This window comes from Chiloscyllium punctatum, chromosome 39 (genome assembly GCF_047496795.1).
Source record: "Chiloscyllium punctatum isolate Juve2018m chromosome 39, sChiPun1.3, whole genome shotgun sequence".
In the NCBI taxonomy this organism is placed as follows: domain Eukaryota; kingdom Metazoa; phylum Chordata; class Chondrichthyes; order Orectolobiformes; family Hemiscylliidae; genus Chiloscyllium; species Chiloscyllium punctatum.
Genome location: NC_092777.1, coordinates 56,695,091 through 56,714,316, shown reverse-complemented (window position 1 = coordinate 56,714,316; position 19,226 = coordinate 56,695,091). Strand labels below are relative to the sequence as shown.

General features: G+C 43.1%; 1 protein-coding gene across 2 annotated transcripts in view; it reads left to right on the top strand.

Moving 5' to 3' along the window:
* The window catches only part of cep131 (centrosomal protein 131), a 134,705-nt gene that overhangs the window by 95,297 nt on the left and 20,182 nt on the right, over positions 1-19,226 (top strand). For both annotated transcript variants that reach the window (XM_072558775.1, XM_072558774.1), the window contains 3 exons: positions 6,155-6,272; positions 13,168-13,242; positions 15,998-16,140. In XM_072558775.1, coding sequence (XP_072414876.1) covers positions 6,155-6,272; positions 13,168-13,242; positions 15,998-16,140 — 336 coding nt within the window. The remainder of the gene's footprint in view (positions 1-6,154; positions 6,273-13,167; positions 13,243-15,997; positions 16,141-19,226) is intronic.

Here is a 19,226-nt window from a genome sequence, read left to right as displayed (position 1 = left end):
GGTGCTGTCTAAGGATCTTGGGAGAATTTCAACAGTAAACTCTGCTGCTACTGAATGTTGGTGGTGGAGGGAGTGGATGCTTGTGGATATGGAGCCAATCAAGCGGGCTGCTTTTTCCGGGATTATGTCAAGTTTCTTGAGTGTGTTCCAGGTCCCATTAGTGACTTACATGGGATACAGAGTTTGAGACCGGGTTATACTCGTTGGAAGATAAAGTGAGGGCGACCAAAGGCGTCTGGCTTCCACGTCTGTACCAGAGCTTAGCTCTTTCCTTGGGCTGGTGAATTATTACAGAATGTTCATACATCAACATGGTCTCCATCTGGCACCTTTGTATCAGCTCCAAAAAGGGTCAGCCTTGGGAATGGTTGTATAGCCAAGCCATAGCGTTCAGGGAAATGAAGAAACAGCTAACATTCTCTCAGGCACACTATAATCCCAAGCAAGATCTGGGATTGACATGGCGATACCTCCCTACACGGCATCAGGTTGTATTAGCTCATAGGTGACCCAATGGAGAGGGACGCCCAATAGCGTATACATCCAGGTCTTGGACTAATACAGTGGGTAAATATGCCCAGATAGTAAAGGAAGGTTTGGCAGTCATATCTAGAGTCAGGAAGTTCCACCAATTCCTTTATGGACATTAATTTGTAATAATAACAGACCACAAACCCTACTAGGTTTACTTGGAGAGGACAAGGCAGTGGTACCATTAGCCTCAGGCCAAAATCAGCAGTGGGCTGTAATACTAAGAGCTTATAATTACTGGTTGGAACACCGTCCAGGAAGCCAAGGATGTATGCAGATGCACTAAGCTGCCTTCCACTGGCAGATACAACACCGATGGTACCACCATTGGACGAGTCCATAATGGTTTTAAATTTTCTCGACACACTTCCAATCACAGCTGACAATATTGGATGAAGAAAGATCCAATCCTGGTAAAACTGAAACAGCTGGTGGTGATGGGGAAACCAAAGGGCCCATCGCAACCAGAATTGAAACCCTTGTGGACCTGCAGAGAACAGATCACAGTAAAGGATGGCACATTATTATGGGGAGCAAGAGTGATTGTCCGAAGCATAGGTTGCTGCCAATTAGGGGCTGAACTCTGCCAGGGTCATCCAGGGGTTTCCAAAATGAAGCTGTTGGTGAGAAGTTATGTCTGATGGCCAGGATTAGATGGTCATGTTGGTGTGACAGTGCCCAGAGTGCCAACAAGGACAAAATTTACAGCCAGCACGTTTATGGGAATAGCCAGGTCAACCCTAGACTCAGTTACGTATCGACTATGCAGGTCCTTTATGGGGTCAGTGTTCTTAGTCACTATAGACGCCCACTCAGAGTGGTTGAATGTTCATAGAGTTCATTTGTCAAACATGGGAATGACAGAAAACTTGCACACATCTTTTGCATAACAGAGACTCCAGGAAGTGTTGCTCACTGATAACAACAGGTCACCATTTACAAGTAGGGAATTTTGAGTATTTCCTAAAGTAAAGTGGGATATATGACATATACGGAGACCATCCATCATCCAATGGTCTGGCGGAAACAGCAGTCCAAATTTGAAGGCAAGCTGAAAGAAACAGCAACAGTTTCATTAGATACCGAACTGTCCTGGTTCCTATTTGATTTGAAGACCATCCCTCACCCAACCACAGGGATAGTTCCAGCAGAGTTGCTAATGAGGAGGAGACTGCACCAGTTAAATTTGATCTTCCCAGACACTCGGGAGGGGGGAAAGTGTGAAATAGCATCTGGAATGTCAATGCCAAATGCAGGACTCAGCCAAGCGAGAGACACAGTTTACTACAGGGGATGAATTCCCTGTAGAAACCATGGAAATGGCCCTGCATGGGTAAGAAGCTTGTTCGATGCAAGGTCAGGTTCAGTAATGTGTAAAGCTCGGGTCTAATTGACGGTACTGAATAAGTACGTGAACAATATGAAAACCGCAAACTCACAGATGGTGCGGGAGCCAAACTTACCCATGTCCTTGGAACAGTTGGAAAAGCTATCGGAACCTGTGGGTTTTCCCTCTCTGACAGATGTTGAAGAGACCTCTAAATCTGAGATGGACACAGCAGATCTTGTTGCATTGATGCCTTTGTTGCTGGAAGAAGAAAGTGAATTTCGACCAAGATGCTCCAGGCACATGGGGCAAGTTCCTGGGCATTACACACCACCCATATCTGACACAGAGTCAAAGGATTCTGGATTAGTGGTGCTGGAAGAGCACAGCAGTTCAGGCAGCATCCAAGTAGCTTCGAAATCGACGTTTCGGGCAAAAGCCCTTCATCAGGATAAAGGGCTTTTGCCCGAAACGTTGATTTCGAAGCTACTTGGATGCTGCATGAACTGCTGTGCTCTTCCAGCACTACTAATCCAGAATCTGGTTTCCAGCATCTGCAGTTATTGTTTTTACCCCACAGAGTCAAAGGAACCTGATCCAATGCTCAAATTCCCCAGGAAGTGCTATTTTTAATAAAAAGGACTGACCTATGTCCTCAGAGACAGAGGAAAAAGGGTGTGTGACGGTAGGGTTTGGGGTCTGGCTTTGCTGCTCCTCTCCCTTGTAAAATTGCTGTTTCTCTATATACACCTGTTAATGTTAACTGTCTTGTAAACTGTGTATTGTTTAATGAAATAAAAAAAGAGGAGTTCTCAGACATCCTCGCACTTTGAGAGCTGGCTCTGGGGGAAGCTGATTCAGTGACAAGGTCTTTCTGTGTGTAACAAATAAAGGGTGACTTGGTGACGGTAAACTTACCTGAATGGAGTATTTCATGGCGAATGTTAGCTCAAGCCTGGATATTATCCCGATCTTCCAGATCCAATAATCAGCGATCGTCCCCTTTTTGATCAGTATGACTCCAACAAGCAGAGATTTTTCCCTCTGATCTCCATTGATTCCAGTTTTGGTCGGGCTCTTTGATGAGATATTTGGTTCAATGTGGCCTTAATGTCAAGGTCTGTCACTCTCACCTCACCTCTAGAATTCAAGTGTTATGTCCATGTTTGAAATAAGGCTCTATTGAGGTCAGGAGCTGGGTGACCCTAATGGAACTTAAACTGAGCATTACTGAGCAGGTTATTGCTGAGCAGGTATCACTATTGATGACACCTCCATCATTTCCAAGAGATGTTTCATCATATGCCCTGTAAATATGACGATAGACTGTAGAGAATGTAATGTAAAGTTGAATTATTGATGTTATTGGAATGGAAAGGGTGTCAGAGCACAGTAGTTACTCCGTTTTGAATGTAATGAGTTGATCACTTGGCCAGCGCAGCACATTCACCAAGTTGATGCACATGTTACAACCAGGGCCATGGTGGAACAGAGGATGCTGAAGAAGAGGTTCCCCTGTTTGGACTGGTCTAAGCAGATTCCTCAGTGTAGCCCGGAGAGCATGTGGTACATCATCCTAGTGGGCTGTACTCTTCAGTTTAAGCAGGTAGCGAAGAGATGTGCTGGATGCTGAGGAGCTAGGGCAATAGGAGCAGTCTTCCAAGGATAAAAATGAGGCGATTTGGGAGGAAGAAATCTTGCGCATATCAAAGCTCATTGTGTCAGGTGCAAGAAGTCAGACTAAATCTCATTGATGCCCAGTTCCAATATATGAGAGCTGGCTGCAGCAGATCCTCATGGAAATCAAAATAGTTTTTGGTCTTTGTGCCAGATTTTATTTGCATTGTGGGGACAAAACACAGTCTCGACTCATTTGCTTTTGCTGGCAGTAAATAGTAGTCTATTACATTGATGAATACAATCCCAGATCATCCAGAGTTCAGAAGGTTGAGGGAAGATCTAATAGAAACTTACAAGATTATGCATGGCTTAGAAAGTGTGGACACTGGGAAATTGTTTCCATCAGGCGGGGATACTAAGACTCGTGAGCACAGCCTTAGAATTAGAGGGGGTCAATTTAAAAAGGAATTGAGGAGACATTTCTTCAGCCTGAGAGTGGTGGGCCTGTGGAATTTACTGCCACGGAATGCTGTGGAGGCCGGGACATTAAATCTTTTCAAGGCAGAGATTGATAAATTCTTAGTCTCGCAAGGAATTAAGGGATACGGGGAGACTGCGGGTAGGTGGCGTTGAAATGCCCATCAGCCATGATTTGAATGGCGGAGTGGACTCGATTGGCCGAGTGGCCTTACTTCCACTCCTATTTCTTATGGTCTGCCTATGGTCTTATCTGTTGGCAGTTATATATAAATAAGTGCTTTTAGGCAATTTTGTGAGAAGTTATTGAGTACCTGTACAAGCAGAGGGGAGGGACGGCAAATTAGTAAGATTGAGTTATTCCTCCTGATCTCCACTGAGTTTTTAAAACTCAAGTTTGGAATTGCCTGATTGCTTGTCTGTATGTGATATTGCCCTTCTGTAAAAATGGTATCTCTTACACTGAATTCCTCTGTCTCCAATGTATCTGCTCCCAGGAGGAGCAATTCCACTACAGGACATCCCAGATGGCCTCCTAAAGAACCACAGCTTCCCCACCCATGTGATCCAACACATCTCCGCCACTTCCTATCCTTGAACCCAACCGTGCCAACTGCAACAAGGATAGAACCTCACTAGTCCCCATCTTCCACCCCACCAATCTCCGGATACAGCACATCATCTTCCACCATTTCCACCGTGTACAATCAGATCCCACCACCAGAGATATATTTCCTTCCCCACCCCTAATGGCATTCCATACAAACTATTCCCTCCATGACTCCCTCGTCAAGTTCACACCCCTCCCCCACCCCTCCACTCCTGGCACCTTCTCTTGCTGCCGCAAGAGATGCAAAACTTACGTCTCCACCTACCCCCTCACCTCCGTCCAAGGCCCCTAAGGATCCTTCCATATCCAGCAGAGATTTTCCTGCACATCCAAACACCTCATCTACAGTGTCTGTTGCTCTTGATGTGGTCTCCTCTGCATTGGGGAGACAGGATACCAACTTGCAGAACGTTTCAGGGAACACCTCTGGGACACACGCACACATCAAACAACCCCATTGCCCTGTGGCCAACCACGTCAATTCCCCCTCCAACTCTGCCAAAGACATGCAAGTCCTGGGCCACCTCCACTGCCCAATCCAAGCCACCTGATGCCTAGAGGAAAAGCACCTCAGCTTCTGCCTTGGGACTCTCCAACCACATGGCATCTACGTTGACTTCACCAGTTTCCCCATCTCTCCTCCCCCCACCTCATCCCAGATCCAACCCTCCAACTTGGCACCGCCCTCTTGAACTGTCCTACCTATCCATCTTCCTTCCCACCTATCCGCTCCACCTTCTCCTCCGACCTATCACCATCACCCCCACCTCCATCCACCTATCACTTTCCCAGCTACCTCACCCCCACCCCCACCCCCATCCTCCTATTTATCTCTCAGCAGCCTCCCCTTTTCCCACTCCCCACATTCTTGATGAAGGGCTTATGCCCGAAATGTTGATTCTCCTGCTCCTCGGATGCTGCCTGACCTGCTGTGCTTTTCCAGCGCCTCACGTTTCGCTCTGATCTCCAACATCTTCAGTCCTCACTTTCTCCTACTGACCAATGACAAGCCGCAGGTCTCCTATGGACATTGCAGACAAAGTGATAATGACTTAGAGGGGAAATTCAGACAGGACGTAGCTAAGGACAGGTAAACTGTGGTCTAGTGATCAAACAGTGACAAGTGTGAGAGAAACGGGTTGTTTGTGCTCTGGAGTATTAGTCCCTGTGGCCAGCGAAGCTTTATGCCTACTGAGCCATTATTATGTCAGTGAGAGGAAACACCTGATCACCCATGTTCCTCTGGGAGCACAGTAGCCTTTTAAATGTGATGTGGATGCAGCGAATGCCGGTCTTTTGGCGGATATCCATTAAGTAGTAAGTTGTTGTGGGAATGGTGCATGTAAGATGGGGCTGGAATTGAATGAGTATGATGTCAAAGGTAGGTGTAGGTAGTTAATGGAGCAAGTTTGGTAAGATCTGGTTGAGAATTCTCACCAGGCCTCTCAAGATAAAGCTGGCATAAATGCCATAGCAAATGATTATCTGTTTGTTTAGTTGACTTAAGTATCATGGTACAGCAATTGGTAGGAAATAGTTTTGCCCTTTTGAAACACAGATTTTACATTGGTAACTTTTATAACTCGCAGGCAGCGAGCTGAGTTGGATGAGCTGCGACGACAGCTGGAGGATAACTCTTCCCTTGTAACCAAAGCCATAAAAGAGGAATTTGAAAAGGCAAAAGAAGAGCAAGAAAGACGTCACCAGGTAGCATTGTGTCAAATGTTAGAATGATGCTTTCATATGATGTGTTACATAATCTTTGTTGTTTCTCTTCTTACTAATTTTCTGACTCCTCACTTCTGCTTGTACAGGTACCTAACAGCTTCTTACAAAATTGCCTAAAGCAGTTATTTATATATAACTATCAGCAGTTGTAATAGACCATTATGGTAGAGTTACACTGTCCCTGTTTCATGTTTCATGTTTCATACATACAGGAGCATAAACAGCCCAGTCCTTCCCTCAAACCAGCTCTGTATTTTAACACCATTGACATACCTTAGCTTCAGACTCTTTTATATGCTAATCTAGCAAAACATTTGTCCATTCCAGTTGAAGAGGACGCACACAAAATAAACAGCAGCACAAAAAGATTAAAAGCATAACTTGTATCAACTTCATCCTTCATTTCTTTTAAGACATCATTTTGTGAATTGAATTGAATTTATTGTCACGTGTACCAAGGCCCAGTGAAAAGCTTTGTCTTGCAAACAATACAGGCAGATCACAGAGTTAAATAGCAGGCCTCTGTACCTTCTCCCCGACGGTTGAAGTTGTAGAAAAACATTGCCAGGGTGGGATGGATCTTTGAGAATGCTGGTGATCTTTCCTTGACAGCGGGCCTGGTAGATGGATTCTATAGATGGGAGGTTGGCCTTTGTGATTGTCCAGCTGAGTTCACCACTCTCTGTAACTGTCTCTGATCTTGAATAGTATAGTTGCCATACCAGGTAGTGATACATCCAGATGGAATGCTCTTGATGGTGCACCTATAAAAGTTGGCAAGGGTATTTGCCATCATTGCCACATTTCCTCAGCTGCCTGAGGAAGAAGAGATGTTGTTGGGCCTTTGTAACCTGTGTGTCCACATGAAAAGTCCAAGAAAGCTTGTTGTGGATGACCACTCCCAGGAGCTTGACATTCTCCATCCACCTCTGTGCGGTTGATGTGTAGGGGGCATGAGTAACATCACGCCAAAAGTCAATAACGAGTCCCTTGGTTTTGCTGGCATTGAGAGCGAGGTTGTTCTCAGTGCACCATTTTTCCAGGTCTTCCATCTCCCTTCACTACTCTGTTTCGTCGCTGTCTGAGATTCGACCAATTATGGTGGTATCATCAGTGAACTTGTAAATGGCATTAATCTGGTATTTGTCGATGCAGTTATGGGTTTACTTTTTCATATTTAATTGATAACATCACTGTTGTAAAGCAGAAGTCAGCACCACAATTAATGTGTCAATCGAACTTGCTTTCAATGGGAGACAGTTTCAATAGTTATTTCCCTTTGTGTGAAGATGTGTTTCCTAACTTCTCTGTCAAATGACCTGGTTTTAATTTTAAAATTCCATCTCCTAGACATACACTCTCCCAAGCAAGTTGACAAATTTTCTCTCTACTTACTCAAATTCCTTTAAACTCCTAAAAATCTCAAACAAACCTCAACATCTTTAAGATGATGGTAGAGCAGGGCTCCTGAGCCAGGACTCATCTGCTCCGACTACCTATTAACTTTTTACATACCTTTTTTCCTGAGTTCTGGTGGTGGTGAGTGGACCCTGCACTGTCCTCATGGTGGTGGTGGGTGGGCCCAGTGCAGACCTCGTGGCGGTGGTGGGTGGGCCCAGTGCAGACCTTGTGGCGGTGGTGAGTGGACCCTGCCCTGTCCTCATGGTGGTGGTGGGTGGGCCCAGCACGGTCTTCGTGGCGGTGGTGGATGGGCCCAGTGCAGACCTCGTGGTGGTTGTGGATGGGCCCAATGCGGACCCCGTGGTGGTGGTGGGTGGGCCCAGCACGGTCTTCGTGGCGGTGGTGGGTGGGTCCAGCATGGTCCTCGTGGCGGTGCTGGGTGGGCCCAGTGCAGACCTCGTGGCGGTTGTGGATGGGCCCAATGTGGACCTCCTGGCGGTGGTGAGTGGGCCCAGTGCAGACCTCGTGGTGGTGATGAGTGGGCCCAGTGCGGACCTCGTGGCAGTGGTGAGTAGGCCCAGTGCAGACCTTGTGGCGGTGGTGAGTGGGCCCAGTGCGGACCTCGTGGCGGTGGTGAGTTGGCCCAGTGCAGACCTTGTGGCGGTGGTGAGTGGGCCCACTATGGACCTTGTGGCAGTGGTGTGTGGGTGGCCCGTTGTGGACCTTGTGGCGGTGGTAAGTGGACCCAGCAGGGACCACATGGCGGTGGTGAGTGGGCCGAGTGTCGACCTTGTGGTGATGGTGAGTGGGCCCAGTGTGGACCTAATGGCGGTGGTGAGTGGGCTAAGTGTGGACCTTGTGGTGGTGGTGAGTGGGCCCACTGTGAACCTCATGGTGATGATGAGGGGGCCCAGTGTGGATCTTGTGGCAGTGGTGAGTGGGCCGAGTGTGGACCTCGTGGTGATGGTGAGTGGGCCCAGCATGGTCCTTGTGTCGGTGGTGAGTGGGTCGAGTGTGGACCTCGTGGCAATGGTGAGGGAGTGCCTACGTATCTTTCCGGTGCGGGCACTGGAATCTGAATTGGTGGCTGATACTTTGGTGGAGGCAGTTTTGGCGAGGTGGGACCCGATGGCGAAAGATGACACCTGAGGATCGGCGACTTGGTCATTGGTTGGGTCCGGTGCTGATAGCAGCAAAGTGGTACCAGAAGGGCATCAGACTGCCATCGGCGAGATGGACCAAGCAGTGACAGACATTAGTGGGTCCAGCTCAAGTAGTGGCAAGGCAGCAGTAAAGGAGAATCGGCCCAGCGATGAAAGATGGTGCCTGAAGAGCAGTGACTTCAATGCAGACGGTGGTGAGGTGTTGGAGGTGGGATGGCAGCTCTGGCTCAGGACTGATGGATTCTCTTTAAGCAAAATATTTCTTTTTTTCTTCTTATTCTTAAAACTATTCAAAATGGTGCCAGATTGTGGTGATAGTGGAAAGGTTTTTCATTGTATTTTACTGTTTTTCTCTCTGTAAAATGCGCTAACATCAAAAAAAACATCCAAATTAATCTATTCATTCAAATCACCAGTTGTCTTCTAATACAAGTATAGTTTATGCCAATCTCTCCTCGTAATGTAATCTCAGGACTCTGGTGCTTCCAAATTCGCCACCTCCACCTCTTTTAAAAAAATGGCCAGGAGACACATGGAAACACCACCACAAATTATCCTCCCAGTCACACAACATCATGCCTTGGTAATGTGTTGCCATTCCTTTACTATCACTGGCTCTAAATTCTGGAACACTTTTTGTAAAAACAGTGTGTGCTTGAACACATCGCATGCAGTGATTCATAAATCTTCTCAAGCAGCGTTCTTGTCCCGCAAGCAGTTTTAAAAAAGGCCTGTGCTGTAATGCTTCCACGATGTACTGCCAGCAGAGATAATTGGATCACAAGCAGGAATGAGAGACCTAATTTTTTCCTCCTTGATCCTGGTGTGGTGAGCCCATAACAGAATCATTTAGCACCAATGTTAAGATTAACACAAACCAGATAGTGAATCTGTTTTGATGAAGAGTCAAACAATAACTTTGTTTCTGTCTCTTCAGGTTCTGTCAAACCTGCTGACTTTCTCATGCATTTTCTGTTTTGTTGTAGTGAATCTATGGCCGAACTTGTTTTGTTTAGCCTAGCAACTTACTGTGTAAACTTGTAAAGCTAAACCACAAGTTATCAATCTTTTGAACTATAATGTTTTTGTTTAATTTTAGAACATTGTAATTTTTCTTCACTCTGTATCTATTATGCATCTGAGAAATATAGTCTAGCTTTACTGAATTTATGAAAAAGTACATTTGCAGGAAAATTTGTCCTTATTTTGTAAGTGGATAAATGGCAACCTGGAGGTTTCGCATACTTGCATTTCCAATAGGCATTTGAACAAAATAGCAGGTCAAAGGTGTAGGGAGTAACATATTAACATGAGAAAGATTGATAGCTAACAGGAAGAAGACATTAGGGATAAAATGAGTCATTTTTTCATTTATAAGGTGTAACTAGTGGAATGCGACAAGGATCAGAGATTGAGCTTGCTGCAGTGTATGTCAATGACACATGGTAGCTATGTTTGGCAATGGCACCAGGATTGTCAAGGAGAGATAAACCACTTACAGAGGCATGGAAGTAGGTTAAGTGAGTTGGCAACAATTTGGCAAAGATGCAATTTGTTTAGATTAGATTAGATTACTTACAATATGACGAATGAAAGCATGATCTTGTCTGCTTTAAGAGGAAGAACAGAATAACAATATATTATTTAAATGGAGAGAGATTGCAGAACCTGGGGCTATAGACTGATCTGGGTATCCTGGTACATGAATCTCAGGAAGTCAGTGTGCAGGTACAAGTGATAAGGAATCGTGTGGAATATTGTTACTTATTGCAAGAGGTATGAAAAATAAAAGGAGGGGCATTTTGCTGCAGCTATGCAGAGCCTTGGTGAGACCAGTCATGGTGACCAACAGTGGCTCAGTGGCTAGCATTGTTGCTTTACAGCACCAGATTCAATTCTACCCTCGGGTGACTGTCTCTGTGTGTGGAGTTTGCACATTCTTTCAATGTCTGCATGGCTCCTCCTTCCCCCCACCCCGCCCCCCCAAAGTTCCCTGCTCCTCCCATAGCCCAAAGATGTGCAGGTTAGGTGAATTGGCCACGCTAAGTCATCATAGTGTCCTGGGATGTGTAGGCTAGATGGGCCAGCCATGAGAGATGCAGGCTTTCAGGAATAGGGAAGGAGGATGGGTCAGGGTGGGATGCTGTTTGGAAGGTTTAGATTAGATTAGATTAGATTAGATTACTTACAGTGTGGAAACAGGCCCTTCGGCCCAACAAGCCCACACCGCCCCGCCGAAGCGTAACCCACCCATACCCCTACATCTACATTTACATTTACCCCTTACATAACACTATGGGCAATTTAGCATGGCCAATTCACCTGGCCTGCACATCTTTGGACTGTGGGAGGAAACCGGAGCACCCGGAGGAAACCCACGCAGACACGGGGAGAACGTGCAAACTCCACACAGTCAGTCGCCTGAGGTTGCTCTGTACTCAATGGTCTGAATGGCCTGCTTTCACACTATAGGGATTCTATCATTTAATCTGGAATATTATGTATAATTTGGTCTCCTTATTGGACAAAGGACACAATTGCATATTACATTAGAAATTGTTCAGAAGAATTTCATTTGACTCATTCCTTATGAGTCAAATGAATGACTTATGAGGAAAGATTGAATAGGTTGGGCCAATACCAATCAAAGCTTAGGAAAACGTTGGGTGATCTCACTGAAACATACAGGATTCAGAGGAGACTTAATAAAGTGGATACTGTGTGGATATTTCTAGGGGGGGGGAATAGGAATGTAGGTGTCTTAAGGGACTTGGCAGGGTAGATGAGGAATTTTTGCTCCTTCTTGTGGGATTGTTTGGGAGCAGAGCGCATAATCTCAGAAGAACGGATTGCATATTTAAAACAGAATTGAAGAGGAATTTCTTCTCTGAGGGAGTGAATCAGTAGAATTCTTATTCTCAGAGGGCTGCTGAGGGTCATTAAGTATATTCAGGGTTGAGCAGAGCTTCAATCAATAAGGCTGGGGGGAAAAGGCAGGAACGTGGAGTTGAGGATTATCAGATCAGCTATGATCTCATTGAATGATGGAGCAGACACAGTGGACTGAATGGCTTACTTCTGCACATGCATCTTTATGGTCTTATGTAGTTTAAAAACAGGATGTCTCCTACTGAAGATGGGGAAGAAGAGAAAACAGTGAAGGCTGGGTTACTGAGTTTATTTAGGGCTGAGTCAGTTAGATTCTTACTGGACAAGGGCATCGAGGATTATAGAGGGCAGACAGGAAAGTGAAGCTGAGGCCACAATCCATGATTTTATTGAAGGGCAGAGCAGATTTGAGGAGCCATGGACTCATTCCTGCTCCTAAGTCTCCATGTTCCCAGATGGGATATAGTATTTTCTATTGCTGGAACTGATTGGTCTGAAATTTTGAGATTTTAATTTCCTCGGAAACTAAGGCATTTGCAGCGGTCACCAAAACACTAGGTAAATTTAACAGCACACTCTCCTTTTCAGGAGTACCATGCAAAGGGAAGCAATACTACACTGTTTCAGTTGTACGGAATGGCACTCACCAACCCATGCTGTTTTGATGTCCATAAAAGCGAAACTTGTTGAAAAGAGCCACAGCAGAAGTCAAAATGTCTCACTGTAACTCCAGTGTCCTACAGTGGATTATATTGTCTGTTGTCACATACAGTAAATGGCCTACTTCAGATTCAAGAACGTGTTTCTGTGGTTAGATTGCTAGTCTCTGCTGCAGGCTGGAAACATTGTGCACATGCCACACCTATTTACAATTTATCATGGCACCTAAAGTGTCTCTTGCCTAAAAAGAACAGCTTTAATTGGGGTATGGTGTATATAATCTATCAGTGCAGATAATGTAGCCCTAGATTATTAAATAAAATTGAAATGTAGTTTGCTGCGACCCTTCTAATGCTGAAGCCCAAAGGGGACTGCCCCTCCAGGCCCGACAAGTAGAATAAATGGCATGTTTGATAGTAACCAGTATTTTCCAAAGGCTGCTCATTTGTCCAGGATCATCACAGCATGAACTCTGCTTAATTTTACTCCCTCTCTCTAACTTGAAGTACTGATATTAGTTGTGCCATTGCTCTAGCAGGTATAAGTCAGTTCAATACAAACTGGGAAATTACCTTGGAACTTTCCATGCCTGCTACTCACTGTTTAATGAGCTAAACTCCTGGGAGTTGGTGGACAGAGGACATTTTTTCAATACTGTGCTCGTATTTTACTGAGTTAATTTGGGATCTTAATCTTGCCTTTGGTTTTGGCTGAAAGAACTGTTAATGTTTTGTTTCTTTTTCATTCCTCTACTTGATCAGGCAGAAATTCAATCATTGAAGGAAAGACTAGACATTGAAAAACAGGCCTGGGAAGAAAATTACATGAAGAAACAGGTAATTTTAATTATCTTTCAGCTTACAACATGTGTTCCATTTGTTTGCAGTAAAGTAGTCAGAGAATTTGTTTTGCAAAGAGCAATTAAATGTTGCATTACTTGGATTTTGAAGGCTTGTAGATAGTGATACCATAAACAACTGTAGACAGACGAAACCGCAAAATAAACTCGGCAGAGCAATTTAGGTTGTAAATGCCAATAAATGTCCCTCAAAGTTTGACAGTAAGAAAGACAAGTAGGAAAACCATTACAGCAGTTAGTTTGAATTAGATAGATCATTAGGATGAATTTTACAGCTCTCAAATGATGTATTTGAAGGTGGAATAAAAACAGAAATTGCTGGAACTGTCACTGAACCCAAAATGTCAACTTTGATTTCTCTCCACAGACACTCCTGACCTGTTGAGCTTTTCCAGCAATTTCAGGTTTTTTTTCTGATTCCGACATTTGAAGTTACTTCGTTTTTTCTTTGAAAGTGAGTTGTGGAGTTTGTGACATAAAGCAAGTAACTTACCTGCTCCCTTCCAACCAGTCGCAACCTGTGCGCCATATTAAGGTGGGCAACATATCAGGCATCTGGCCCACTTGTGGGCCTTTTGAAGTCCATAAATGACCAATCAATGGCTGCTGAAGGACCTCATTCTGCCTCAGCCACTATTTTACGTGTGGCTGCGGAAGTTGGAGACATGTTAAGCTGCTGTGGAAGTAGGAATGCTCCTGTAAGTTCATCAAGAGGATATCTTGCAAGATCATACCCCTCCCTTTATCCTTTCCTCTGTGCTCTAAAACACAACTCCTTCCCTTTGCTAAGGTCTGCCATGCAGATCTGACCAAACTTCCAGATTTACTTGGAACTCCAGGATCTGTTGCCTCTTCATCTTCGTCAACTACCTGAATTGGCCAGCAGCTCTGTAGGGCAGGTCTCCTCACAGATTGGGGGCAGAGGTGCAACTCCAAACTGGTTAATTCAGTTTCTTGTCTCCCTTTTGCAATGTTAAATCCCCATAGGTATACAATAGAAAGAACACATAAAGATGTAGAAAAAGACATGAGAATGATAGTAGACATAGTATTTTCATTGTCGAAAGAATGTGCTTCAGCAATTCTGATCAGTCTACAGAAGTGGTTCAAAATTTAATGCGTGATTGATTGGCTATTTTAGTCATTTGACTGAAGAAAAACCACATGTTCAGAATGAAAGAATAATGACTGATTCCACTGATTTTCCTCTAAGCTATAAGGAAAATTAGAGAAGCTTAAACTTTAGAATGTAAAAGTGGTTAATTTTCATTGAGATACTTGAATTAGTTTAGGTAATGTAGCCCTAGATTAGTAAATAAAATGAAATGTAAATTAAAGTATTAAAAAAATCAATTTACAAATTATCCAGAATCAATTAATAAATGCCATTCATATCTCTTGTTAATCTGAAGGAAAGATTATGTTGAATGTGTTAGATGGTAAAGACAAACTAACCCCAATTAAATACAATATTGGAATAATAACTATTTTAAATTAATGATATTGGATATCTGTGCACTTAGTTTTTTGGGTAAATTCCAAAAATACCTCTGATTCAGAAATGTTATCTTAAAAATAAAAACGAAAAGAGCTGCAGATGTTGTAAATCAGGAACAGAAACAGCATTTGTGAAGAGAAACCAGTGACCCTTCCACAGATGATGCCAGATCTGCTCTGCTTTTCCAGCAATTTCTGTTATTTTAGAAATGTTGGTTTTGACCACTTGTGGTTACATAGTTAGAATCATAGAACGGTAACAACAAAACAGGAAGCTATTGAGTCCATTTTGTTTGTTTCGGGCCATTTTTTCATAGTTCTGCAATTTTCTTTTGAAACAATTATCCTTTTGCTTTTATGGAAACTATAATTGCATGTATTTCTGCCAAATTTTCAGACAGTGGAATTCAATTGTTGTGTGAAAATGGTTAGCTTCTTTAGGAAAAATAACCCTAACTATGCCAGTCTATGCATATAACTGAAGCTTCTTATCCTCAGTGCCTTCTGATAAATCCTTTCTGGACCCTCCACAATGCCTTGGCATCCTTCAGATGCTTGGACTTTGACTTCATCTGATGCACTAATGATATTTTATAATGGCTCATTATTACTATTTTGCTTTTGTACTCTGTCCTCATTTATTCAACCCAAAATTCTATCTGCTTTGTTAATGGTTTCTGAACCTGCCCTGCCACCTTTTTCAATTGGTACACATTAACCCCCTTCTCCTGCGTACTTATCATTCACAGTTATATTATCTGTCCTTTTCACTTTACCAAAAATAATCACTTCATTTATGTATGCTTTCAATTTCATTTGCCAAGTTTTTGCCCATTCCACTAGTCTGCCCATGGATTCTTGGCCAGCAGTTCACTGACCCTCCCAAGTTTTGCGTTATCTGCAAATTTGAAATTTGTCAAGTCTAAATTATTAATGTAGGTCAAGAAGAACTATAATCACAATATTAATTCTGAGGAAACCCCATTATATACCTGCACCAGTCTGCAAAACAGTAATTCCGTCAGTAAACCAACTTTATATCCTTGCTATCACTATCCCTGTTACTGTATGGATTGCAAATTTTCTGGTATGTCTGATATGTGGCACTTTAATTTGTAGTGCAGTACTTCATGCTACCAACTTGCTTTGGAAAAGTAACCTTCAGGGTTGGAATTACCCAATTAGTCTTCAAATAGTCCTTGCTTTTAGGTTGAGCCATTTCCTTTCTTCTTTAGGAGGCGTGGTTGCTTACCCACGAGCGGGGGTTAAAAGAAGAGGTCCGCAAAGGACGAGATAAGGAGATCGAGCTTGTTATCCAACGTCTGGAGGAGGAAGTCAGAGTTTCTAAGCAGGAGTGTGAGAGGGTGGCAGAGAATACGTGAGAACGTTTTCAGAATTTCTTCTTGCAAGAATCTGTATCCTAAAAGAAATTCACTGTGCTCTTGTACAAAGAAACTGAAACTAATATTTCAAATTACTAGATTAGATGGGATTCCAAATGGCAAAGACAATGTTTTAGCAATTTTGGAAAATCTGAAAATAGACCCCTGGGCCAGATGGCATTTATCCTAGGATTCTCTGGGAAGCCAGGGAGGAGATTGTCAAACCCTTGGCTTTATGTCGTCATTGACCATAGGAATAGTACTAGAAGACTGGAGGTTTAGCAAATGTTGTTCCCTTGTTCAAGAAAGGGAGTAGAGACAACCCCGATAATGATAGACCACTGAACCTTACTTTGGTTATGGGTAAAGTTTTGGAAAAGGTTGTAAGAGATAGGATTTATAATCATCTGGAAAGGAATAATTTGATTAGGGATAGTCAGCACGGTTTTGTGAAGGGTAGGTCATGCCTCACTAACCTTATTGAGTTCTTTGAGGTGGTGACAAAACCAGTGGATGAAGGTAAAGCGGTTGATTTGGTGTATATGGACTTCAGTAAGGCGTTTGATAAGGCTCCACACGCAACCTTTGCACAAAGTATGGAGTTTTGGGATTAAGGGTGATTTCGTGGTTTGGATCAGAAATTGGCTAGCTGAAAGAAGACAAAGTGGTAGTTGATGGGAAATGTTCATCCTGGAGCTCAGTTACCAATGGTGAGCCTCAAGGATCCGTTTTGGGTGTACTGCTGTTTGTCATTTTTATAAATGGCTTAGATGAGGGCATAGAAGGATGGGTTAGTAAATTTGCAGATGACACTCAGGTAGGCAGAGTTGTGGATAGTGCCGAAGGACGTTGTGGGTTACAGAGGGACATAGATAAGATGCTGGGCTGGGCAGAGAAGTGGCAAATGGAGTTTAACAGAAAAGTGTGAGGTAGTTCACTTCAGAAGAAGTAACAGGAATGCAGAGTACTGGGCTACTGGTAAAATTCTTGGAAGTGTGGATGAACAGAGAGACCTCAGTGTCCGGGTATATAAATCCCTGAAAGTTGCCACTGAGGTTGATAGTGTTATTAAGAAGGCATATGGGTGTGCTGGCATTTATTGGTAGGGGGATTGAGTTTCGGAGCCATGAGGTCATGCTTCAGCTGTACAAGACACTGGTAAGGCTGCACCTGGAGTGTTGCGTACAGTTCTGATCACCGCATTATAGGAAGGAAGTGGAAGTTTTGAAAAGGGTTCAGAGGAGATTTACTGGGATGTTGTCTGATATAGAAGGAAGGCCTTATGAGGAAAGGCTGAGGGAACTGAGGCTGTTTTCATTGGAGAGAAGAAAGGTTGAGAGGTGACTTAATTGAGATGTATACGATAATCAGAGGGTTAGATCGGGCAGACGATGAGACGTTTTTCCACAGATGGTGAAGGCTAGCACGGGCCATATCTTTAAATTGAGGGGTGATAGATTTAGGACAGATATCAGGAGTAGTTTCTTTACTCAGAGTAGTAGGAGCGTGGAACGCATTTCCTGCAACAGTAGTAGACTTGCCATGTTAAGGGGATTTAAATAGGCATTAGACATACATATAGATAATAATGGAATGGTAGGTTAGATGGGCATCAGATTAATTTCACAGGTTGGCGCAACATCGGGGGCAGAAGGGCCTGTACTGCGCTGGAATGTTCTATGTTCTGTGTAAAATGACATGTAACAAAAGTGATGTCATAACATCAGGAGACTTATATCTGAACATTAAAATTGTAAAGAATCTAGCTGCCCTGTGCAACTTGTTTGCTCCATTTTATAGATGTATAACTTGTAATCCAACACACAGGGTTGAATGTGCACCATGGAGACAGAATACATAAGTAGAATGTCTAAATGATCATTTAGATAATAGTTTGGACACCTGTGTAAACATAACGATTGGCTGAAAAGAGGAATAGTTTGTTTGTTAGAGTCTATAACTATATTTCATCTCTAATGTTTAATTGTAGAATTGGGGAGAGTTTGAACAAATTTTGAGAGGGAAGGGGTGAACTTGTGATTGGTAACCAGAAAGGAACTGCACCATAATCATAGGACAGACATAAACAACAGTGTAATTAGAGAGATATAGTACTAAAACGTTCTGTCATCACATTGAGGAAAATAGCAAAATTGACATTGGAGGTATCACATTGTATTTATTTCAGTGTTTTCTGGGTTACTAATAAAGTTGGGGTATTGCACGTAGAAGTTGCCATGTGAGATTGTGAGGTTGCATTTACAGAGATGGAGTAGAGAAGTAAGGCCAAGAATGGGTCCTTAATATTCCACATTATAAATATTCAAGTATGCTAGTGGAGGGAAAGTGGCAGGGTTAATGAAATTTCATTTTGTAGTTTTAAATAAATGGGATACATTGGACGGCTGTAGGACTGAAACCATTTGTTCAGAGGATGAGAGGGGCTGTTTTACATCTCTGAAGCTTTTATCATAAAGTTCAAATGGTAGTCAGAATCTATTCGAAACAGGTTCAGCTAATTTCAAAGGCATGTAACAAAAGTAAAGTATTAATAATAGATTTTACTACTCTAATGTAATCTGAGAAAACTTTGTGGTAAGAGTAGAGAATGGAAGCATTGAATGTTGTCACTGGAGAGAGCTTTCTTGATCAAGTTCTTCCTAGTCTAGCAGCGAAGAAAGCAGTGTTGGTTCGAGTTCACAGAAATGAAGTATGACAAATGACCACTGTCTGTCATTCACAACATAATTCTGTTTGGATTAATTATTGGAAAAGAGACTTCAAATTCTCAATGATAAAAATGTCCAACTAGGGAAGAGCAAATTCCACTAACTTGGAAAAGGTCCTAGCATTGGTAAGCTCCTAGAATAGGTAGTTTGCAGGATAAAGCTGAAATGGACTTATAGAAGGCGTTCAGAGAAGGTCAAATTAGGCATATTCCTCTGAAATGGTATGGTAAAACATCTAAAATCAATATGCCCTAGATATGAGAAGAAACAAAAATCAAATAAAACAGAATAAGGAAACTTCTGGCAAATGTCAGAGCAAGAGTCATTTAGTATCCCGGTATATTGTTGGCAGG